General features: G+C 35.3%; 3 protein-coding genes across 3 annotated transcripts; 1 reads left to right on the forward strand and 2 right to left on the reverse strand.

Moving 5' to 3' along the window:
* Window positions 1-1965: 1965 nt before the first annotated feature.
* Window positions 1966-10836, forward strand: LOC117332932. The gene is made up of 5 exons (XM_033892011.1): window positions 1966-2361; window positions 5387-5514; window positions 8474-8589; window positions 8832-8953; window positions 10694-10836. The coding sequence occupies exons 1-5, from the start codon at window positions 2086-2088 to the stop codon at window positions 10814-10816; spliced, it is 765 nt and encodes a 254-aa protein (XP_033747902.1). The 5' UTR covers window positions 1966-2085; the 3' UTR covers window positions 10817-10836.
* Window positions 10837-11562: 726 nt separating this feature from the next.
* Window positions 11563-16801, reverse strand: LOC117332930 (uncharacterized PPE family protein PPE40-like). The gene is made up of 7 exons (XM_033892010.1): window positions 16676-16801; window positions 16146-16268; window positions 15616-15738; window positions 15087-15209; window positions 14558-14680; window positions 14030-14152; window positions 11563-13097 (listed from the first exon to the last, which is right to left on the reverse strand). The coding sequence occupies exons 1-7, from the start codon at window positions 16782-16784 to the stop codon at window positions 12406-12408; spliced, it is 1416 nt and encodes a 471-aa protein (XP_033747901.1). The 5' UTR covers window positions 16785-16801; the 3' UTR covers window positions 11563-12405.
* A 160-nt stretch (window positions 16802-16961) lies between these two features.
* On the reverse strand, window positions 16962-21787 carry LOC117332225. Its single transcript, XM_033891109.1, has 4 exons — window positions 21662-21787; window positions 18627-18668; window positions 17125-17593; window positions 16962-16980 (listed from the first exon to the last, which is right to left on the reverse strand). The coding sequence occupies exons 1-4, from the start codon at window positions 21714-21716 to the stop codon at window positions 16962-16964; spliced, it is 585 nt and encodes a 194-aa protein (XP_033747000.1). The 5' UTR covers window positions 21717-21787.
* Window positions 21788-23533: the final 1746 nt, after the last annotated feature.

Consider the following 23533-nt stretch of genomic DNA (forward strand, 5'->3'; position numbering starts at 1 on the left):
TTAACAACTTTTTCTCAATATTGGGCATGGAGTATGGCTGGGGTAAAGCGCTACCAAGTTTGTTCAAATCAATTACCTTGACATACATTCAAGGTCACAGGGGTCAAATAGGTTAAAATAATTGAAAGAGTTCTGAATATTAATGGGGTTTTTTAAGGACACAATTATTACTAAAAAGATGATGAAACGAATACAGATTATTGAAAAAAGATTTAAAAGGAAATACATAATGCAAGTCTTATTTAATAAGTCCATGTGTTCTGAAGGATGAGTGTCGTCTGCTTCATCTATGATACCCATCATGGAAATCTTGGTCAAAGCTAGGTAATGTTACGCTCTCAAATTGAGAGATATACATGTAGTAGTGACAAAGCAACCGCTAGGTATACACCAATCTAATTCAATCTAGATGGCCATTCTCACTACGTTACATGAACATCTAACGACATAAGGGGTCGCATCAGGATGACCTTTTGGATTAACCAATCAAATTACTACTTACAGAATCTTAGAAGTGAATTTCGTATGTGCGAAATAGCATGGCTATAGTGCATAGCTTGTATCATCTGTCAATCTGTTTCAAGTCATTTCGTCCAACGAAATATATAGCTACAATATGTATATATACATGCTGTACCAAAATGGTTTAGCTTCAGATACATGATGTGACGAATGGGTGAGATCGATGACATCGAAAACTTGACAATTCGACCTGAAAATGAAATATTGAGATAACAAAGTTCACCAGAACGTGTTCGAACCCTTATGTGATGTCGTTAGATGTTAATGTAACGTAATGAGAATCTATATTTTAATTAGATTGAGGTATACATGCATCAATATGGGCGGTCGGATGACACAGTGGTAACACACACTTGTCTTTCACCTAGGCGGCCGGGGTTCGATTCCCCGATCGGACGACGTGAAAAGATATGGAGTCACCTGCCCGACCATGTGGGTTTTCCGCGGGTACTCCAGTTTTGATCAATATAATGCATTGTATCGTAGAAGACTAAAATTACAAGTCTAATTTTAACTAGATTGCGATTTTGATCAAACTTTATATATTGGTAAAGTATCAGAAAACCTTGAACAAAACTGTGTTTTAGGTTGCCAAGGTCGAGGAAGCAGTTGCTATTCATAGAAAATCTTTGTCATCCTCTGCTGACCTCATATTCGAAATGCATCCGCTACAAATCAGTTTTGTATGCGATTTCCCTGTTAATCCTGCTGAATTATATATAAAAAAAAAACTCTTGACTTGAATCCGAATGTACCATAACGTAAAAATGACGTGGACGCATAACGTAACAAAATCGGAATATGCTTTAAAAAAAAAAAAACATCGAAAGAAGATAACTAATTTTTGTTTTGTTTTGTTTTGGGGGGAGGGGGGGGGGGGGGGGGTTGTCCCGCCAAATGTTGAACTTTATTTTTACGTCAATCTTTAATTAGCAGACAGTACTGATTGGACGATAAAGGACTTTACATATTTAATTAACAGGTATTTAACTTGCTAAAAATTTAAAGTGACAGTGGAATCCTGTTTTCTATACTCTGTGGCCGAGTGGTTAAGGTGTCCCGACACTTTATCACTAGCCCTCCACCTCTGGGTTGCGAGGTCGAAACCTACGTGGGGCAGTTGCCAGGTACTGACCGTAGGCCGGTGGTTTTTCTCCGGGTACTCCGGCTTTCCTCCACCTCCAAATCCTGGCACGTCCTTAAATGACCCTGGCTGTTAATAGGACGTTAAACAAAAACGAACCAAACGAACCAACTATACTCTGTAATTGTATCCGCTATCTTATAAGCCACATGACTGTTTGCTTACAATGTGTGATCATGGAGGATAACAATCACGAGAACATCGTACACCTTTCAGTAAACGTTACACACAGGGGATATCGGTCTACATGTGATGCGGATTATTGATATAGATTGATCTAGTAATATATCTGACTAACAAACAGGAGTTTATCTTGTTCTTGTGATTGAAGGCAAATCTTATCAAAACTGGCACATGACCACTGCGATAAACTTTATATATACCTATAACGAAATACATCGCCAACACGAGATTCCACAATGCAGTATAGTGGGCTGTTTGTTGTGTTTGCTTTGATCGGGGCGGTGTATGGGCAGATCCCCATCCCAAGTAAGCCTCTCGGTTTTTCTTATGGACTGGGGAATAAGTCTGCTCCTATACAGCTATCAACGTTCTTAGGACCGTTGTGTCCCGATAGTCAAAACGCTTTTCCAACACTCCTCAAAGTGGCCGACTACTATGGGCCAGACAGGGTCAGACTCATTACCCATCTCTTCCCATTGCCGTACCATAGAAACGCTTTCCTGGCAGCCAAGGTAAGGTTTACACTACAACGCCAGACAAGTTCCTATGGCCCGTAATGAACTGTAAAGTGATATTGATATGAGGGTCGGAGCCCTAATTAAATATTTCATTTTGGGCCACAGGAACATGCCTAGTCCTTGTTATGTTTTGTAGTTCACACTGAAATATTTTCAATAATTTACTGTAAACGGATATTTTTTGGCATAGTGCTAATAATTTAGAGCGTCGTCAAATTTTTGACGATTGATGCATTGATAAACTGGCGTACTTAAAAGGCATGTTTTAGAAACAGTTGCATGTTCCAAGTTGTTCATTGATAACTAAGCACAAATACGTGTTAAATACAGTACAATGACAAACTCCTGCGTCCGTCAGTTTGTTTCTGTTTCTCAAGCTCAATATTTCCATTTTCTATGTGTTCAAACGACTTGTTTGCTTCTTTCCATGTATTTCTATGCTTGCTTTAGAAATGAAAAGTATTCATATTTTTATTTTAATCCCTTTAAACAACACTAACATATCTTTATTTATTGACAACCGTCATATGCTATTCATAAATGTATTAAAAATGGTAAAATCATTTATGTTTTGTAGAGAAAATTATTAGATGTAGTTTGTCTTCTTTACTCTAACAATCCTAATGTGATAATGTATCTGTCAGCTGTGTATCTGTCAGCTGTGTGTATCTGTCAGCTGTGTATCTGTCAGCTGTGTGTATCTGTCAGTTGTGTATCTGTCAGTTGTGTATCTGTCAGCTGTGTATCTGTCAGCTGTGTGTATCTGTCAGCTGTGTATCTGTCAGCTGTGTATCTGTCAGCTGTGTATCTATCAGCGTATCTATCAGCTGTGTGTCTGTCAGCTGTGTATCTGTCAGCTGTGTTTCTGTCAGCTTTGTATCTGTCTACTGTGTGTATCTGTCAGCTGTGTATCTGTCAGCTTTGTATACATGTACATATATGGGTTTTTTTTTTACAAAATGAAGGGTTCTGCGAAATTGACATGCTTTAAGTCGGTCTTAACGTTACTAAAAGTATAATATTAGTATGGTTTTAGTGCATCTGGAAAATATTTTCATGTATTATCATGTGATGTTATAGTACAAACTATTCTGACGTTATATCGACATTTTTTGATCGGTCTGACGTCTACAAGTCGATAAAACGTCAAAATAACTAGCGGGCTGAAGTTAGCAGCGGATTCTTTATTCGTTACTGGGGATTCGAATAACGAACCGCTGCAGCAGTGGATTGAGATTCAGTTACATATGAGTAATTTTTCTTATAAGATATGATTGGGGATTCGAATAACGTATCCGCCGCGGCTGGCAGCGTAAATGATATTTCTTTTTATTGACATTTTGACATTTGGATTCAAATCGCGAATCCGCTGCAGCAGTGGATTGGGGATTCAGTTACATATTAGTAATTTTTCTTATAAGATATTATTGGGGATTCGGATAACGAATCCGCGGCCAATAACGAATCCGCTGCTAATAACGAATCCGCGGCCAGTAGCGGATGGAGGATTCAGTTACATACATGTTCAATTGATATTTTTCCTTTTAATATGTGATTGGAGATTCGAATAACAGCAGATTAGTATAACAATATTATTCAATTGGTAGCATAAATGTAACAAGGATGGATAGTATTGCAACAGCAATACAAAGTCCCCTGCCTGACCTAGGAGTGCACCTATTTATTTCCCATTTATTTTCAACAGAACTTCAATAGATATATTAAACTAGTTTTCCTAACAGAACAACAGGAAGAATATTTCAGGTTGCGGACAACAACAAAAAAATTAAAAAAAAATAATAATAAAATACATAAGTATACCTAGTTGGTTAAACGTAGGTGAAATAACACGGAAGTTATGCCCCGGACAAGCGCTAATTTCGAAAAAAATGTGGTATGCACAATTACATGTGCCTCAAAGTAGCATTTGGGAATTACTTGCCATGTGGCGAGTAACCTTTGAATTTTACTCGCCATGTGTTATCCAACATTTTTTGTATCAGTTTTGAGATGAATTTCATGCTGAAGTTACATGCTGCATAATCAATCATATCTCCATACATAGTGATGATATAAGAAAACAAGTACTTTTTTTTAAAAATGGGGTTTAGATACAAGAATACAAGAATTTTTTCTTTGTACGCACAGTAATGGACTGGAATCATCTAGATGATGAAACTATTTACATTGACAACAAAACGGAAAATTTGTTTTACTTTCGTTTTCTGTGTCATTGTTGACGAATGCAACATAATCAAATCATTAATACTAATAAATAATTTCTAATTCAGTTTCATCTTTGAAATAAAACAATAAGCGTATATAAAAAATCGTGCTCAATGATAAATTGATTCATGTGGGATGCACAACTACATGTTATACTGATCATGTATACCAAGTTTCGTTAAATCGGAGTAGTACTTTAGGAGGAGTTGTCCGGACAAGCCTCAACCAATGAGAAGCCGTCGGCTATTTTGAAAAATGGTTTTTCGAGAGAAAAATGTGGGATGCACAACTACATGTTATACTGATAATGTATACCAAGTTTAGTTAAAATCGGAGTTGTACTTTAGAAGGACAACTGTTGCGTGAGAGACAGACAGACTGACGGACGGACGGAGAGTAAACCTATAGTCATCCACGTCCGAATCACAAAATCAAAATTTCAATAAAAAAAAAGAAAGAAAAAAGACAAATCTATTGAACATATGTAACTGAATCCCCAAACCGCAGCTGAATCTCCAATCCACTGCTGCAGCGGATTCGTTATTTTAATCCAAACATCAAAATGTCAATAAAAAGAAATATCATTTTAACACAACAAACTGAATCCCCAATCCGCTGCTTATTCGAATCTCCAATAACGAACAACGAATCCGCTGCTAACTTCAGCCCGCTAAAATAACTATTATCAGCAGTATATAGTGACGCTATAACTCTAGATTGCATTATACATACATGTATATTTATTATTCGATTATCAATTTGTTCATTTATGCACGCGCACTTGTAATTTTAGGGAGCACAAATTACGAATGTACTGAGTTCCGGAAACAGCACATACAGCTGGATGACAGCTGTGTATTCTAATTTGGCTGCCTTTTCAAATGACGTCACGCATGACAAAACGGAGAAACAGGTGCAAGAGTAAGTGAAGATTAGTATACAATATAATATATACTCGTAATATATATATACAAGTGTATAGCAGTATAATATATATATAAATATCTCAATATAATGCATGTGTATATCAATATCATATATATCTGAATGATACAATTTTATATAAATATTTTGAAGCTTCGTAATATAATATAAATTATGTTCTTGTGTGACGTAATAGATAATGAAAGCAGGTGTTTTCTCTTTAATACATGTATTATGTAACGTAAAGGTATGGTCAGAAGTTAACAGATAAGATATCAGAGTTTAAGATAGGACAGTGCAGTGCAACAGAAATTTGGTTCAATTATGAAAAATAACCAATTTTGAAATTTATATACTTCGAGAATGACAGAAGTCATGTCACAATGGAATGTTTTTTAAATATCGCGAACAATGAATGAATGAATGACATGTCTCATATTCTCGTAACTCCCAAGTCGTCCATTTGATGGTAGAGTGTGTTGGTTATTTATTAACTTATGGAGGAAGTCATTCTCTCATCATGATTATTTCAATTCGTAACGAATAAAGGTGAATTTTGCTGATTTGTTTTGGCATACTTAAACTTCTTACTAGTTCTGCTCCGCTAGCCTACACATGCTTGATAGAATGTGTCATACCTGTGGATAAATCGAGAGCATTTTGTCACTGAAGAAATGTCATTTTGAAGAGATCGTTTTGAAAACATTGACATTCACATTTTAAAATTTTGAGTAGTTATCTCTAGAGATCCCTGAAACATCAAGTAGGCGGAACTAATTTGACAAAACTAATTAACTTACAGGAATTGCAACACCTTCGGGTTTCAAACAATAAAACATGTCGAAAGAGCGCGTGCGCGTGTAGATCAAGATTTCATGTAGATTGATGTTACTGTTCAAAAGATGAAATTAAGAGGTTCGTGAAAAATAGACTAATGGATCAATTTATACAGAAACTCCCCTAGAGGGCAAACATAGTTCATACTTAAGACAAAGTTTGAACAAGAAAAATATTTAACTTATTTAAGCTTAATAATAACGATAGGAAAATTACGTGTAAATTTCGGTCATCCATAATGCATTCACCTGTAGGAACAGGAAGAAGGCAAGGTATTCCTCGACAAGAGAGAACCGGTACATTATGTGTCTCTCAAGTGGAGATGAGTTTCATTATTTATTTAAATGTGACAGTGATTCAGTTAAAAAAAAAGGTCTAAGAAAGAAATACATATCAAAATATAATCTTACTTATCCAAGTTTGATTAAAATGTAAGAATTGCTTATTATATTTAATGCAAAAAAAAAGTCACAAAATTTCGTACATTTCTAGAAAAACTTGACAATGTATTAAACTTCTGTCCCATGCTGTACTCCTTCTCTATACAATTATGTAACAGTATGCCATGTCTCATGTTAATTAAATGTATGTGTGACCTCATTTTACGCACGTTAGTGTGTCAGAGTGATGCAATAAAACCGTGAAACATATTCATGTTGGTAAGTATATATAAATATTTACCATTGTATGGCACTGCCACTATATAACCCTACCAATTCAGTTGCGAGCTCACCAGCTTATGAACTGCCAACTGAAATTTGAATTTGAAAATTTCAAAAAAAAATCGCATGACAAATAAAAAAATCACAGATGGTAAATATAAGCATTGAACGGCATTCAGTTGGCATTCATAGTCAATATGAATGCCAACTGAAAGCCGTTCAATGCTTAAGTGAATACCGTTTTAAGATTGTTCACACGATTCATTGATCATTTGTCCGATGAAGGTGACAGTAGGTAGGCACCGAAACGCCATGCTTCAAAAGTCTATCCACATAAGAGATACACCATCTAGACAGACAGTTTTATTCTCTGTGTGACCTCTATGTAATATACCCCATAAGAGATATACCATATCTAGACAGACAGTTTTATTCTCTGTGGGACCTCTATGTAATATACCCCATAAGAGATATACCATCTAGACAGACAGTTTTATTCTCTGTGGGACATCTATGTAATACACCCCATAAGAGATATACCATCTAGACAGACAGTTTTACTCTCTGTGTGACCTCTATGTAATATACCCCATAAGAGATATACCATCTAGACAGACAGTTTTATTCTCTGTGGGACCTCTAAGTAATATACCCATAATAGATATACAGTTTAATTCTCTGTGGGACATCTATGTAATATACCCCATAATAGATATACCATCAAGACAGTCAGTTTTACTGTCTGTAGGACCTCTATGTAATACACCCCATAAGAGATATACCATCTAGACAGACAGTTTTATTCTCTGTGGGACATCTATGTAATACACCCCATAAGATATATACCATCTAGACAGACAGTTTTATTCTCTGTGGGACATCTATGTAATATACCCCATAAGAGATATACCATCTAGACAGACAGTTTTACTCTCTGTAGGACATCTATGTAATATACCCCATAAGAGATATACCATCTAGACAGACAGTTTTATTCCTGTTGGACCTTTGTGTAATATACCCCATAAGAGATGTACCATCTAGACAGACAGTTTTACTCTCTGTGGGACATCTTTGTAATATACCAATAATAGATATACAGTTTTATTCTCTGTGGGACATCTATGTAATATACCCCATAAGAGATATACCATCTGGACAGACAGTTTTACTCTCTGTCGTACCTCTATGTAATACACCCCATAAGAGATATACCATCTAGACAGACAGTTTTATTCTCTGTGGGACATCTATGTAATATACCCCATAAGAGATATACCATCTAGACAGACAGTTTTATTCTCTGTGGGACATCTATGTAATATACCCCATAAGAGATATACCATCTAGACAGACAGTTTTATTCTCTGTGGGACCTCTATGTAATATACCCTCAGAATGTCTCCGATACTTATTACGTGTAATTAACAGTTACGGGGTTTTTTTTTCAATTTCAGCATGTTCGCATCAATGGCGAAGACCTTAAACCTGGACCAAACGAAATTCAACACCATGTACAAGGATTCTGGTATAGAAGAAGCCACTCGTTTAGATTGGAAGTATACCGCAACAAGTAAGTGTCCCAGATATATATGTATCAAAAAAGGTAGGAGAAGACCAGGAGGCCCGCAATAGTGAACGTCTTCCCGGACCTTCACTTAAGATTAGATCATTCAAGCATTTATACACGGAACAGTTGTCATTAATTACATTACTTATTTAATTCTATTCATACAATATATCATTTAAGCAAGACAACTATTTAATTATAACATATGTAGTGTGTTAAATTGGATGTATCTGTCTTTTTTACAGGAGGTGTAGCATGGACTCCCGCCTTTATGATCAATGACGTCTTGATACAGGCAGAACCCACGTGGACACTCGAAGACTGGAAGAAAGTTATTGACAGTCTACTCGGCAGACAGCGTCCATCAGTATGTATCTGACCAGTGCTGACACTGGTGTGACCAAATTCTTTCTTAATTTGGATGTCGATTTATAGGTTTGCCACTTATCTGTGGCCTATCTCTGAGTTTTTTTCCGTCGTCTCAAATCTTTAAGGACCTTAAAGGATGAAACAGTTGTATGATGCTGTTTAATTCTTTTTAGACTCCACTTTATCTAACTTTAAAACTTTCTTGAAAGGTGTTAATGAATTGCGGATCATTTGTACAATTTTTACAGTCAGTATTAAAATTAGGTTAAGGTATCATCGAATTGTCAATTCCTTAAGCAATGAAGCTTTGATGTAGCATCTGTGGTCGCTTTAAATGACAGAGCTTTGTAGGTAAACATCATATCCCGTGTGCGCCAGCAAAGCTATGTCAGTCTTCCTTGAAGAGCTTTTTAAGCCGCCTTACATCGGTGGTTTACAATTATAGGACAGTATGTCAGCTAGAACAAAATGTTGTTCAGATATATTTTTGTAGCGAAAATAATTATTAAAAAAATAGCTCTTGATTGAAAAAAAAAACCCAGAACAAACAAAAAACAAAACATATCGATAGATAGAAATAAACTTCACAGTTCGCTCAATAAATATTACAATTGTTTCCTCAATTATATGCACTAAAAACATAAACAGTTCGAAATGAACAAACGTAAAACGGAGAATGAAAGAACTATTTTCCACTTCTCTACGTCATCATACAAGTACATACATAGACGTTACTGTATAGCTGTTAGTTTTCATGAGAATATTTTTTCGCGATTTGCCCAGTTGGAACAAGTTTGTGTGTATTAGATTTATAAACATGAATGTGCGTGTAATTCCGTTCCCCATGATTTGTCTGTATTGAATCATTTACTCCGTTTATATTGTGTGGTGTACATGTTTATACTGAGAAGCCGAAGGGATAAAGGCCAATGAACTATATATTAAACTGATCTTTCTGTGCTATATTTAATGACAGCGAGTTTAGCAAATCAAACTTTGTAAATCTGTATATTGCTATATATATTATATATTCCTACTTCGTGTTTTGATTTTGCCCTAGATTTGCAGTTTCATCTGTTGATGTTCTCTTATCTGATTATTTTTATTTCCGTCAAAATTGATCAAAATCAGTCAATCTTGTTAAGATGTTACGGACAGCGAGAACGGCGCTTCTCATAAAAATTCATTAAACAGCATCCAGGCTATGAAAATTACAATTAGAAAAGTTATAATAATATCGTCCTGAAAATAATGGCTTATAAGATCGAAAGTTTATTACAAAAAAACAGTGGAGCACGTTAGAATTTTTCGGGATCCAATCAATTATCGTCATGCTGTATTTATAAGATAAGATTTATAAGATTTATAAGAAAGAATACGAGATCATTTTTTGGTGGTTTGGGGATAGCGTATGAAATAGATACTGGTATCGTATGAAATTTAAAACTCTTATTAAATCGATTATAATAACCCTTTGTCGAAAATGTAGAATAAGTCTTTTTCATATTGTGAATGACCTTTATTTCCCGAATAAGTTACCAGGCCATTTAACATGGTATGAGAGAAGATACATTCCTTATCATTAAGGCACTGATGTATATTTTAAGAATTATGGACATAGACAGTTTTAAAGTAACATTGTTATGACCAGTTTTCTGCAATAATATTATTGCGAAATGGTGATACTCTCCAAACTTAATGCTAAAACACAATGGTATTTTATACTTTCTTTCTTCAGACCAACCGCGAGACACAATCAGCTTGCAAGTCGGGAACCAAAACATGCGAGTACCTTCCAGGGAAGATCGAGTGCTGTACTAAAGGAGAGGCTTGTATTCCTAATGTTGGATGTCGATGTTAAATAAATTAGTTTTACGTGTTCGGCTTTTGTTGAATTGATATTTCTAGAATGGTTTTAAAGCTTTACATGTTAAAATGAATTATTTACAATATGTAGGCGTTTCTATGACACTAATTTGTCATTGCTATCATGATTTTCAGAGCGTGCCATGCAATATTACCAGTTTTTTTCACGGTCGGTGAATTTTTGGTGAGTTTTTATCCGGAATTACGCGACACTATTCCAATCAGATAATGTGAAAAAAATGTTTTTATAAATCGCTCTTGTTTTACGCATCAGACGTCGTCGATGAAGCCGCCAAAACTTCTCCTTCCATAACCCATGACCTTATTCCGTGTTTTTCTTTTCCAAAGTTCTGGTGTGATTTTTTTCTTTGGTCAAAATTTGCCGTGGTGTTCTCGATTCAGTTGATGATTTGTTTTCGCTAGTATATTCTCTTTACCATCTACGCTTCAAACAATCAAAAAACAAATTGAAAAAGTAATAAAAAAATTGTTCTGATATAAGAAAAACACCTTTTTTTATGTCAAAGAATGGATGTATTTTAATGTAAAATAATACTGGAACCTTTTATGAGATCGAGCTGAAATGTTAAAGCTATATATATTTCAAAATCTAATGCTTTATGACATTTAATAGTACTTCCAACTGTCAACAATGTCTTCCAATGACCATATTATGTTTTATGGAATCTGAAAAATAGATATTATTTATTAAGCATAACAAATTATGTTTCAATCTTTCGGTTAGTTGTATTATTCTCTTTATTTCCTCCAAATAATGAAGATTTCATCAACAGAATATCAGTACAAACAACATGCAAAACAAGATTATATCAATGTAAATAATTTTTAGAAGTGAAAAGGCATTCGATAATTAATGCTAAGAAAGTGATTCATATGTTTAAAACATTTGATTTTTTTTTTTTTTATTATTTCCGGAAGATCAAATATCGTCGTTTGACGATTCAATACCTTCGTTTGATAATTCATGATTAAATGTTTCCCATTAAAGCATTAGTTAAATAAAAATATGGTGAACATGTAAAAAATATAATGAAATTTATACCCATATTACTGATCAAATTGCACCATAATTCGTCTCGAACATCTGCAGTTTTATCACAGTGAAGAATTATATGTGTTGTCATACATAATATCATGTTGTTCAACAAGTGATGACTAACACATACTCTAAGGATACAATAAATGTATCTATAATACTGGGGGTATTCCGCAGCTTATTTCCATAAGAAATGTGATTCAAGTTTATGATGAATAGACTTAAATCTTAAAAGGAATGTTATCTTTTGACATACATTCTAACCATGCACTTATTCTATCCTATAACTACTTTTAAGTTTTAAGAGTTCCTCACAGTGACCACAGTTGATAAAAATTGCAAAACATACATTATACTCGTAACAAAAAACGAAAGCGCCTATAGGATGACGTATTAGAACGAGGTTAACCTATTAGATTACTCAGTTCGAATACTTCTTTATTATTTGGTTGGGTATTGTTTTGAGGAATAGTTAAAAGTTGCACGTGAAGTTATATACATTATTTACCTTTGTGTTTTCAATTTCATCATGTAAATATTTGTCCACCTGGAAATATGAGATCATTTCCGTTAATGTTCGAAGGTTCTCCTGCTCCGATAATATTGAAATCGCCTCCTATCTGAGGAATGAAACTGTTTACTGGCTGGTTTGGAAATGTCAATCCAGGAAACACATTAGCATCGAAAGGAGTGGGAGAAATGTCGCCCTGAGGAAATCCTCCAATCACTCCTTGGAAATTGGATGGTTGCTGAAAGTCATTAAAATCGGTAAACTGTGGTCCAGGTGTGAAACCCTGGAATCCATTATCGTTAAATCCGCCTTCTCTTAAGTCGAAAGGAAATTGTTCTGGTTGACCTAATTGAAACCCTCTTCCCGGAATGCCTATCATCGGTTCGAAATTAACTCCACCTTGAAAACCAGGCCCTACAGCTAAATTCTGATCAAATCCAATGTTTGGTCCAGCAACAATTCCGTCGAAGTCAAGGTTTTGGGGAATTTGGTTTTGTCCAAGATCATTTGTATTAAAACGCGGTTCTTCAATATTTGATGCAGCAACAGCGGCAGACTGGGTTCTGATCCTTGGATCGTTGAAATCCAGACCGGCACTAAATCGACCTTCGACGGAGTTAAAAGCCGGTATAGTTGGCATAACTGCAGGCGTATCCAAAGATCCGTCAAGGTTAGCATTGAATGTATTCGTAAAAGGTATTATAGGCCCTGCGGGTAAGAAAAATGATTTAAATTAACATTCGCAATAATGATTTCGATAACACTTTCTATAAGTCTGCATGAAATGTGATATAAAACAAACTATTGCATGTAAAATAGAAATGCTCAACTGGAAAATGATGGCATATGTTTTTGGCGAATTCTGTCGATTGTTTGTCTCGACCTATCAGACGCATTAACAACACAATGAACGACATAATGCTGAAATCCATAAAAAAATAATCTTTTAAAACACGGACTATAATTACTCTTATGTGATATCCACAGGGACTTGGAAAATTCCTGCCTTGTGATGATATCAATCCAAATCTATCTCATTAATTTTCCCTTAAATGGGCAACTTAGGTCCTTAAGGACCATTACTAGAGAGGAAAAAGGCAAAAAGGCAAAAACAAAACAAAAACAAAAAGGATGACAAAATTCTCCATTAGTCGTCTTCTTGCCATGCGAACTGAAAAGGATTCTTCTAGTTACCAGTTTATACAGTTAATCTATGAGCAATGATGTACGTTGTACACTGCTTCACACAGCTTACACTAGCTTCACGCACGTTACCTTGACGTTAATTAAACTTCGGGCGATGTTGAATGTGCCGTATAGTTGACATAACTGCACTTTCATTTTCACTAATCAAGTCATTTAGTTAGTATGCCTATTGTTGAGTTTGCCTATCAAGAAAGAATGTTAATTTCGTACTTCAAAAAAATGGCAGAGAACAAGAGAAGCTGAGGACATTTTCTTTAATTGCTGTAAAGCTTTACCTACAGAAACTTAAATTTGAATTGCAGGGAAAACTAGGACCAGGCCGAATTTTAACCTGCGTCTACCATTGCATATTTGTAAACACTCTAGAGCTGTCGGCGGTAGACCAGAATGGTTATCAATGAGTATATATTTAACATGAATACTACTTTTATTACCTTGGCCTTGGTTAACATCATCGATGGTCGGAATAGGTTGGAAGCCAATTCCGGCGTTGATAGGAGCAATACCTCTCCCGATTGGACGTTGTCCAGAGTTGACAAACATGGGTCCACCACCACCTGTAGCAGTGAATATTAGAAATCAAAATTAACTGCATTAACTTGAAGTCTTCTTCCAAATATATATTGTACCCCAGTTATTTACTTTATTGGAATATTTTTAAACGATATCAAAGAATCTATAAAAAGTCATCTTCCGATATTTCACTTGTCAATTAACAAAGGCGAAATTATTAAAAACAAATGCCAACATATTCGTCTGAATTCGTAACCGTCATGTTTATCGTACGCAAGAGTTACGTGTCAGTTTCTTTAGGTGTGCGATTCTTTTGCTTACAAGAAACGAGAGCGCCCAACAGAGTTGAACCCTTGCCTAACAATGCATCTTGTAAAGGCTCTAGACCTGGCGGCGGAAGACCCAGACGGTCATCAATGTGTATATTTTAACATGTATTTTACTATTACCTCGGCCTTGGTTAACATCATCGATGGTCGCAAAAGGTTGAAAGCCAATGCCGGCGTTGATAGGAGCAATACCTCTCCCTATTGGACGTTGTCCAGAGTTGACAAACATGGGTCCACCAGCACCTGCAGCAGTGAATATCAGAAATCAAAATTAATTGCATCAACTGGAAGTCTTCTTCCAAATACATATTGTACCCCAGTTAATTACTTTATTGGAATATTTTTAAACGATATTAAACAATCTATAAAAAGTCATCTTCCGATATTTCACTTGTCAATTAACAATGGCGAAATTATTAAAAACAAATGCCAACATATTCGTCCGAATTCGTAACCGTCATGTTTATCGTACGCAAGAGTTACGTGTCAGTTTCTTGAGGTGTGCGATTCTTTTGCTTACAAGAAACGAGAGCGCCCAACAGAGTTGAACCCTTGCCTAACAATGCACATTTGTAAAGGCTCTAGACCTGGCGGCGGAAGACCCAGACGGTCATTAATGTGTATATTTTAACATGTATTTTACTATTACCTCGGCCTTGGTTAACATCATCGATGGTCGCAAAAGGTTGAAAGCCAATGCCGGCGTTGATAGGAGCAATACCTCTTCCGATTGGACGTTGTCCAGAGTTGACAAACATGGGTCCACCAGCACCTGAAGCAGTGAAAATCAGAAATCAAAATTAATTGCATTAACTGGAAGTCATCTTCCAAATATATATTGTACCCCGTTTTGCTACTTTTTTGGAATATTTTTAAACGATATCAAACAATCTATAAAAAGTCATCTTCCGATATTTCACTTGTCAATTAACAATGGCGAAATTATTAAAAACAAATGCCAACATATTCGTCCGAATTCGTAACCGTCATGTTTATCGTACGCAAGAGTTACGTGTCAGTTTCTTTAGGTGTGCGATTCTTTTACTTAGAAGAAACGAGAGCGCCCAACAGAGTTGAACCCGTGCCTAACAATGCACATTTGTAAAGGCTCTAGACCTGGCGGCGGAAGACCCAGACGGTCATCAATGTGTATATTTTAACATGTATTTTACTATTACCTCGGCCTTGGTTAACATCATCGATGGTCGCAAAAGGTTGAAAGCCAATGCCGGCGTTGATAGGAGCAATACCTCTCCCTATTGGAGGCTGTCCAGAGTTGACAAACATGGGTCCACCAGCACCTGCAGCAGTGAATATCAGAAATCAAAATTAATTGCATCAACTGGAAGTCTTCTTCCAAATACATATTGTACCCCAGTTAATTACTTTATTGGAATATTTTTAAACGATATTAAACAATCTATAAAAAGTCATCTTCCGATATTTCACTTGTCAATTAACAAAGGCGAAATTATTAAAAAACAAATGCCAACATATTCGTCTGAATTCGTAACCGTCATGTTTATCGTACGCAAGAGTTACGTGTCAGTTTCTTGAGGTGTGCGATTCTTTTGCTTACAAGAAACGAGAGCGCCCAACAGAGTTGAACCCGTGCCTAACAATGCACATTTGTAAAGGCTCTAGACCTGGCGGCGGAAGACCCAGACGGTCATCAATGTGTATATTTTAACATGTATTTTACTATTACCTCGGCCTTGGTTAACATCATCGATGGTCGCAATAGGTTGAAAGCCAATGCCGGCGTTGATAGGAGCAATACCTCTCCCGATTGGACGTTGTCCAGAGTTGACAAACATGGGTCCACCACCACCTGTAGCAGTGAATATCAGAAATCAAAATTAATTGAATTAACTGGAAGTCATCTTCCAAATATATATTGTACCCCAGTTATTTACTTTATTGGAATATTTTTAAACGATATCAAAGAATCTATAAAAAGTCATCTTCCGATATTTCACTTGTCAATTAACAATGGCGAAATTATTAAAAACAAATGCCAACATATTCGTCTGAATTCGTAACCGTCATGTTTATCGTACGCAAGAGTTACGTGTCAGTTTCTTTACGTGTGCGATTCTTTTGCTTACAAGAAATGAGAGCGCCTAACAGAGTTGAACCCTTTGCCTAACAATGCACACTTGTAAAGGCTCTAGACCTGGCGGCGGAAGACCAAGACGGTCATCAATGTGTATATTTTAACATGTATTTTACTATTACCTCGGCCTTGGTTAGCATCATCGATGGTCGCAAAAGGTTGAAAGCCAATGCCGGCGTTGATAGGAGCAATACCTCTCCCTATTGGACGTTGTCCAGAGTTAACAAACATTGGTCCTCCATCACCTGTAATATGAATGCAATAAAATTCGGGTAATGAAAATGAGGTAACGTTGAATTACTGTCTGTAGGGCGAAGTCTGAAATAATGCTGTTAAATACTTGATAAATAGAAAAATCATCCTCTCATTTCATATTTCTAGGTATATCGTAGATGTTTTCAAAAAGAATTAATCATTTTTAAAGAATCTGAATATGGAATATTCTATAAGAAGAAAAACTGCAGGACTTGCTAGAAGATATGCATGTGTGTGATGTAATAAAGAACAGCACTGAAAAAGTTTATTGGAGAAAACAGTGAAAATATGTAAACAAAATCTGTTCAGAGTATACCTAGTGTTACATAGTGTTTGAACTTGTAACTGGTTCGGTAGCTGTTGGCCGAACTCATCAAAAGCTAATCTATTGCCTTGAGGTCCAGGATTTGGAACGGATACACTCGGCGGTTCTGGTATTTGTGGTATAACGTTAGGGAAAGGAAGAATCCGTGCGAGGCCTGGTTGCTGATTGGCCGAAGCTACATTTTGAAGGACATTTTGTCTTGGTATGTTTTGTACTACTCTTGGTCCAACTTCGACATTTCCCAGACCAGCTGACCGAACGTTAGCACCACCAACATTATGCAGCACAGCAGGCCGAACGTTCGCGCCACCAACATTTTGCAGTACGGCTTGTCGAATATTGTTATCAACAAATCTTGGTATTGCTTGAGCGTTTCCTACCTGAGGTCCATTCACAAAATTCAAATTAGGCATAGAACGAAATCCGACATTACGTCCTTCATTTTGCCCGCCATTTCGCCCTGAAAAATGATTAAGTGATAATTGTTACAAATTTGTTTTATACCATTAAAGTAAGTCTTGCGATCATTTTGAACTTTTAATAATGTATAATTATAGTTTTTTTTAGATATTTTAAACGTTTGAGAGTTCCACAAACATGAGAAAAACCATGAAAAGAAGAACTTTTCCATCTGAAGCCTTTAATCGATTTCAATCTAAAATGAATATTGACCGTTGATGAGTAAGTAGGTAGAGGACATTGAAATATCGGTTAAATAAATGGCAATAATTTGATTCAAATCTACGATTAAATTTTAGGTTCGAAGTTTTTCGTGATAGCTCAGGAACTACGAAAACAAAAACTACGAACCTAGTTTTAAAACATATTGAAAATGGTTGTAATACTACAAAGAATTTAGTTGCAATACTACAACTAATTTAGCTGTAATACTTGAACTAATCCCACATATGCAGTATATCGTTTCTACCATAACGCAGGTTTTTTTTTCATTGTGATATAATTTTATTTCATCTGTTACACTCATTTTTACTTTAAACATATTTTATTTCAATTAAGGAAAAGGGATTAGGCACAAGTTATTGCAACTTACTAAGGCCTTCTCCCAAACGCAGGTTGTAACACATAGTGGAATTATGCAAGTGTTATAACTTATCAGTCGCAACAAGGTGACCAGAGGTCGTCTCTAATGAGGACCTTTGGAATAAAACTTAACAAACACCGGTCACAGAAGACTTCAAGAAGAGAAAATAGGGGTGGATTGGTGGATTGGCCGCACAATGCGCAAATCACCAGCGAACATCACTCGGCATGCATTTGACTGGAACCCCAAGGAAAATGAAAAGTTGGCAGATTTGGCGAAGAAGCACGGGCGCTGAAATGAAGGCAGCGGTATGACATGGGTCGAGCTGAAGAGGGTTCCCCATTACCGTGTCTGGGGGTGGAGTGCTGATGTGGCCCCTTGTTCCCAATGGATCCAGATGCATGAGTTAAGTAAGTCAATAACTTATCAATACAAAATATATTATACTTACCAACCAATGGTAAAACGTGTCCTTGGCTACGGCTGACGGAAACTTAAAGAGAGACAAATATTTATTTAACATGCTGCATCGCCGACAGTTACATCTATGATCGACTGGAAACATTACAAATCTATAAAATGCCATACAGAGTTAGATACTTTACGCGTTTACCACCTCCGAAAGTTTGAACTTCTCTCTTTGATCTTTTAAATTCAGTAAATAATTAATTGCGTCCCGAAGAAATTCTATTGTAGTCCGCTTCTATATCGAGGTCTATTAGTCATCATATTTCTATTTGTTATCTGTCGGTGTTAATAATAAGATATACGAGTATTTGCATAGCATGGGTGTTATTGTTTGTAAATGCCACCCGGGAAAAGAGTGGCCTATATAGACAGGTGGCAATTATATTCAAATGGATTGAATATTGTGTTGCTTTGGGAACCAAAACAGGTGATATTTTCAAACAGGTATTTTCCTTCAGGGCGGGTTTCACTGTATGCTTAAAGGGACTGCGTTTCATACTATCACCAATATGTATTTGGTCTTCCCATGCGACTTATTTCTGTGTATGATGAATGGTATAGTAGCTAGAGTTGGAATATGTATTGTGGTTATCTTTTCCGACAGGTGACGGAACACATTTGGCAATTTCAATTCGACGTCCTGGTTGGTTCCCGATTATTCCCAAGAATATGACGAAATGCCCGAACAGTTTCCGATTGGAAAACATTCATGTGTGATAATAATTGTGTGTAATTTTACTTGAATTTAGTTTATAAATATAGTATTTACCTAGAAGTATATACACAACCACTTTATGTTTTGTTACATTGGTACCCAGCTACACTTTTTTGAAATAAGACATATACATATTTTGAAATAATATTAATTAATAAAAAAAAAATGACCCTTTGATTCAATCAGTACCCTTCGGGAGCCCCATTCTGTTCAGCCGACATTTCACATTGTTTTCTGTTGATGTGTATTGGTCAACTGGTCAGCAAGCCTGTCTATGAAATGATTGATTACCTGATTGACATACATGTATTTAGGGCACCAGGTACACTCGGCATGCCTGATAGATTTAGTATCATGAATATCACTTTTGTTTGTGTATGGTATTTACCACCCAAGGGGACCGTTTAAAGGGTGCAAAATACACTCGATAGTTTTACTATAACTGGAAAGTATGATATATGGTGCAAACTGTACATATTTCTATTTATAGCAGGAGATCTTAACAGACGAAAGAGAATATCTATTTAAATTAAAGGTTATTAGTAAATGTTATGTTTGCATGTCAAATGTATCTGCTCACGATAACATTAGTTTGCTACACTGAATTGCAAAAAAGTAAGGATTTATCAAAGAAAGTTATATACAAAAGTATAATAATGAAACATAATATCGAAATAACATTAATAGTGCTTAATGATTTTATTACGTGACGTCATCAGTTATGTTTAGATTTACAAAATAAATAAAATAAAATAAATGAATAAATGGATAATGAAAATATGCGTTGCTGCAGCTATACATTATAATATCAGTAAATAACAATTCAAATGTGTTATCGTGTTGCATGTATTCTATAAAGTTACCCAAGAAATATTGTGTTTAGCTCAAAGAATTTTTTATCAGAACAGGAGTAGGTATATTTTTGCTATTACAGAACTATTCAACGTTAACGGTCATAATGGCAACTAGTTTACGCTTACAATTAAAATGTGACCTAACAACTTTGTCAAATTCATTCTAACAGTGTCGATTTTATTGTTAGAAGTTTTTGTTCCGATTGTAGTAATTATACCCACTGTTTACATAAACTTTTGGGACAACCAGGATATACAATTTTTCAGTTTTGGGACAAACAGGATGACACCCCTGTAAACAATAATAATATATAACAAACACTTTACAATAAAATCGCGATGTTTAATTTGATAATGCGGCCATATTCTTTTGTTTTTTTTTTTTTTTTTTCATTCTCTTTTCTTATATTTTTGTTATGTACATACAATTAATTTGATTATGATTGATACTGTATATGTCACTATCACCAGAATTGTAATACATTAGTTAAGGAGAGGGCTTTTATAAGTTATTTGTGACAAATCAATTTTATTGCAATAAAATATGTTTAAATCATAATCAGCCACATTTATGTTTTTATGCTAAAGCGCCAATGGACACTATTTTGGTTTTGTTTTTACTTTATATCGATCCAAGGCTATCACAGTGACTAAAATATCATCAAATGAAGGAACAACACAAAATACCGAATTCGATCAGGCAGGGTGCGCTCCGCAATACTCAAATTTACCGACCTTGCAAAACATTCTCTGAATAAAATGTTTATAACACCAATAAAGTAAGAAAGAAAACCAATTTGTCGACTACATCAAACAGTTTTGCACCGAAACGACACTATGTAAACAGGGATTAATTACTCTGAACAAAACGATGTCGCTAGGATCACGGGAACAATGAGACGTCATCTGTTGGTATATTCATACTATAATTAAGGGTAGATTTAGGTGGAATGCATCCAAAATATTTACGAAAACGGTAACAAAAAGAAAACAAGCTTATTTGAAAACAGAATTGATGTTTTCTAAAAAGAAAAAAATAAACAAAAAACAAAAAAACCGATAGCAATCGACCATCAGGTTTTGATCGAAGCAATAGCACAAATATTTAAATTAGTTATGAGCTAGATATATGCAGTGTCCTATATAAACCTCTATGTAGATTCGTATCGCATCTAGATTTTACAGTTAAATGTGCAGGAACTAGTGTTAAGTCTAATCTAAATTGCATATCATTACACACAAATAACAACTAGATTCTACATCTAATGCGAAAAGAACTCATGTAAAGTATAATGAAAAATAAATGTATGGAAAATGCACACGTATTACATCTAGATTTTACATTTAAATGTGTAGAAACTAATGTAAAGTCTGTTCTATAAAAACATATATTCTTCCTATGTATAGCATTAGAACGAGTGTAGATATAAATCGGTATAAATAACTTACCAAAGCACATCAAGAAAAATACAGGAAGCATTATGCTAGGTGTGTTTTGTCCCATACACCTGTGCCAGCAGACTAATGAGCATGTGAGCAGTATATTATCTATCTTGTTGTTTTGTATGACGACACTGTGGCAATAAGTGGCCAAAAAAGTGTGTCGATGATCAATACTTTGTGGCTGTACTGTCAATCACAGTCTTCGAACAGCACGATCCATTTGTAGGAAAGGGAATCGGAACGCATGTACAGTATATTAGGATAAGACTGTTTCCTGTATGGTATTAAGTATTGAGGCTGACGTTTATAATGCCAACTCGTGCCGAGGACTCGTACCAAAATACAATAAAGTGAATATTGTAAGGAATTCCATGAAGATAAAACATGTATAAAACATATCACCATTATGGTTTTTTTTTAATATTTCAAAACATTTCCGAAAGATATACATGTATATCATATGCAAAAATACGATGATCAATAAATAATATAAATAAATGGATAAATAAACAAATTGTGAATTTGTCAAAGAAAGTAACCCTGAACCAGAGAAGTGTATTGAGATTGAAATTTTTTGCTAAATCGAAATAGTTTTTTAAAAGTTTATAAATCATTGTTTTGCCAGTTTTAAAATACATGTGAAGTATGGGATGGTTGTAATAAATGTGTAACTGAATTTTTAGAGAAAGCTCAAACGGAAGCTGCCAGTATCATAACAGGCCTTCCCTCGTATGCGCGTCTAGAAGTTCTACATTTTGAAACTGGTTTAGATACTCTTTCAAGTCGTCGAAAACGTGAAATACTCCAAATTTTATATAAAATGCATAATAAGTTATATACGGACTATTTCAGTGGTCTCCTTCCACTCACTGTTGCAGAAAATAGCCGATACTATATGGAGTGCCGTTTTAGTATTTATCTACAAATTGTGATATCATTAATCTGAATTATTGTTGTTTGATATCAAGCAGCAATTGCTGTCTATCGTCTGTCTTGGTTTAAGTGTAATCCCCCACAAAATGGGGAGATTAATCATTTACTGTGGCTCCACATACAAATTAATGATATCATTAATTCCGTATATTTGATTATATCAATAAATGGATTTATTGATATCACTAATTCGAATTATTTATATCATTATTTCAGGAATAAGTAATATCATAAATTTGAATTATTGATATCATTAATTCGAATTAGGGATATCATGTATTAATTCATTAAGTGATATCATTAAAACGAATCACATTTTGCAGATAAATACTAAAACAGTGATTATCGGGTTCCTGATTTTGGTACAACCATCTCCACCACAGTTATGGTAAAAGAAAGTTTATTATTTTACATACTAGATTGAGGCACAAACGTCTTTATATCGTACCATATAAGCTAAAGTGTCCATGTTGTAATACAAATATACTGACGTGTACATCTGTGACGGACACAGACCCCTCATTGGTAAAACTACACAGCCAGCTCTCGCAGCAAAAAAATCGGAAGTAGTCACCGGTCATTATACAAATCGAACCAGAAGTCAACAGACACATCAACTCCTTGTCCGTAGCAGCAGCGACGACGACGGCGACAACAACAACAACAACAACAACAGTTTGTGACAAAAGACAATATCTATGAACTATAGTTATATAAATGAAGTTTGTCGATAAAATACACACTACATTTGTATGTACTATAGGCCTATAGGGCCTACTGGGCAATGGAGATATCGTTTTGAAAAGACAAAGACCACGGAGAATAAGACCAGGTGTTCCGGTAAGGTAAGCGTCTTCCTCATCGACGACACCCGAAATGTAAACATAGGTCAAATCCGAGAAATGATATACTACAAACCTGCGGACTTTATAATGGGTATCAAAA

Source organism: Pecten maximus, chromosome 8 (assembly GCF_902652985.1).
Source record: "Pecten maximus chromosome 8, xPecMax1.1, whole genome shotgun sequence".
NCBI lineage: Eukaryota > Metazoa > Mollusca > Bivalvia > Pectinida > Pectinidae > Pecten > Pecten maximus.

Excerpts from the sequence above, each read along its gene's own strand:
- LOC117332932 (XM_033892011.1), top strand. The coding sequence starts at position 2,086 with ATGCAGTATAGTGGGCTGTTTGTTGTGTTTGCTTTGATCGGGGCGGTG. Across the intron at positions 5,515-8,473 it reads ACGGAGAAACAGGTGCAAGA|CATGTTCGCATCAATGGCGA; the intron begins GTAAGTGAAGAT and ends TTTCAATTTCAG. Across the intron at positions 8,954-10,693 it reads TCGGCAGACAGCGTCCATCA|ACCAACCGCGAGACACAATC; the intron begins GTATGTATCTGA and ends TTCTTTCTTCAG.
- LOC117332930 (XM_033892010.1), bottom strand. The coding sequence starts at position 16,784 with ATGTTTGTTAACTCTGGACAACGTCCAATAGGGAGAGGTATTGCTCCT. Across the intron at positions 16,269-16,675 it reads TGATGCTAACCAAGGCCGAG|GTGGTGGTGGACCCATGTTT; the intron begins GTAATAGTAAAA and ends TCACTGCTACAG. Across the intron at positions 14,681-15,086 it reads TGATGTTAACCAAGGCCGAG|GTGCTGGTGGACCCATGTTT; the intron begins GTAATAGTAAAA and ends TCACTGCTGCAG.
- LOC117332225 (XM_033891109.1), bottom strand. The coding sequence starts at position 21,716 with ATGGGACAAAACACACCTAGCATAATGCTTCCTGTATTTTTCTTGATG. Across the intron at positions 18,669-21,661 it reads ATTTTTCTTGATGTGCTTTG|TTTCCGTCAGCCGTAGCCAA; the intron begins GTAAGTTATTTA and ends TCTCTCTTTAAG. Across the intron at positions 17,594-18,626 it reads ACACGTTTTACCATTGGTTG|GGCGAAATGGCGGGCAAAAT; the intron begins GTAAGTATAATA and ends ATCATTTTTCAG.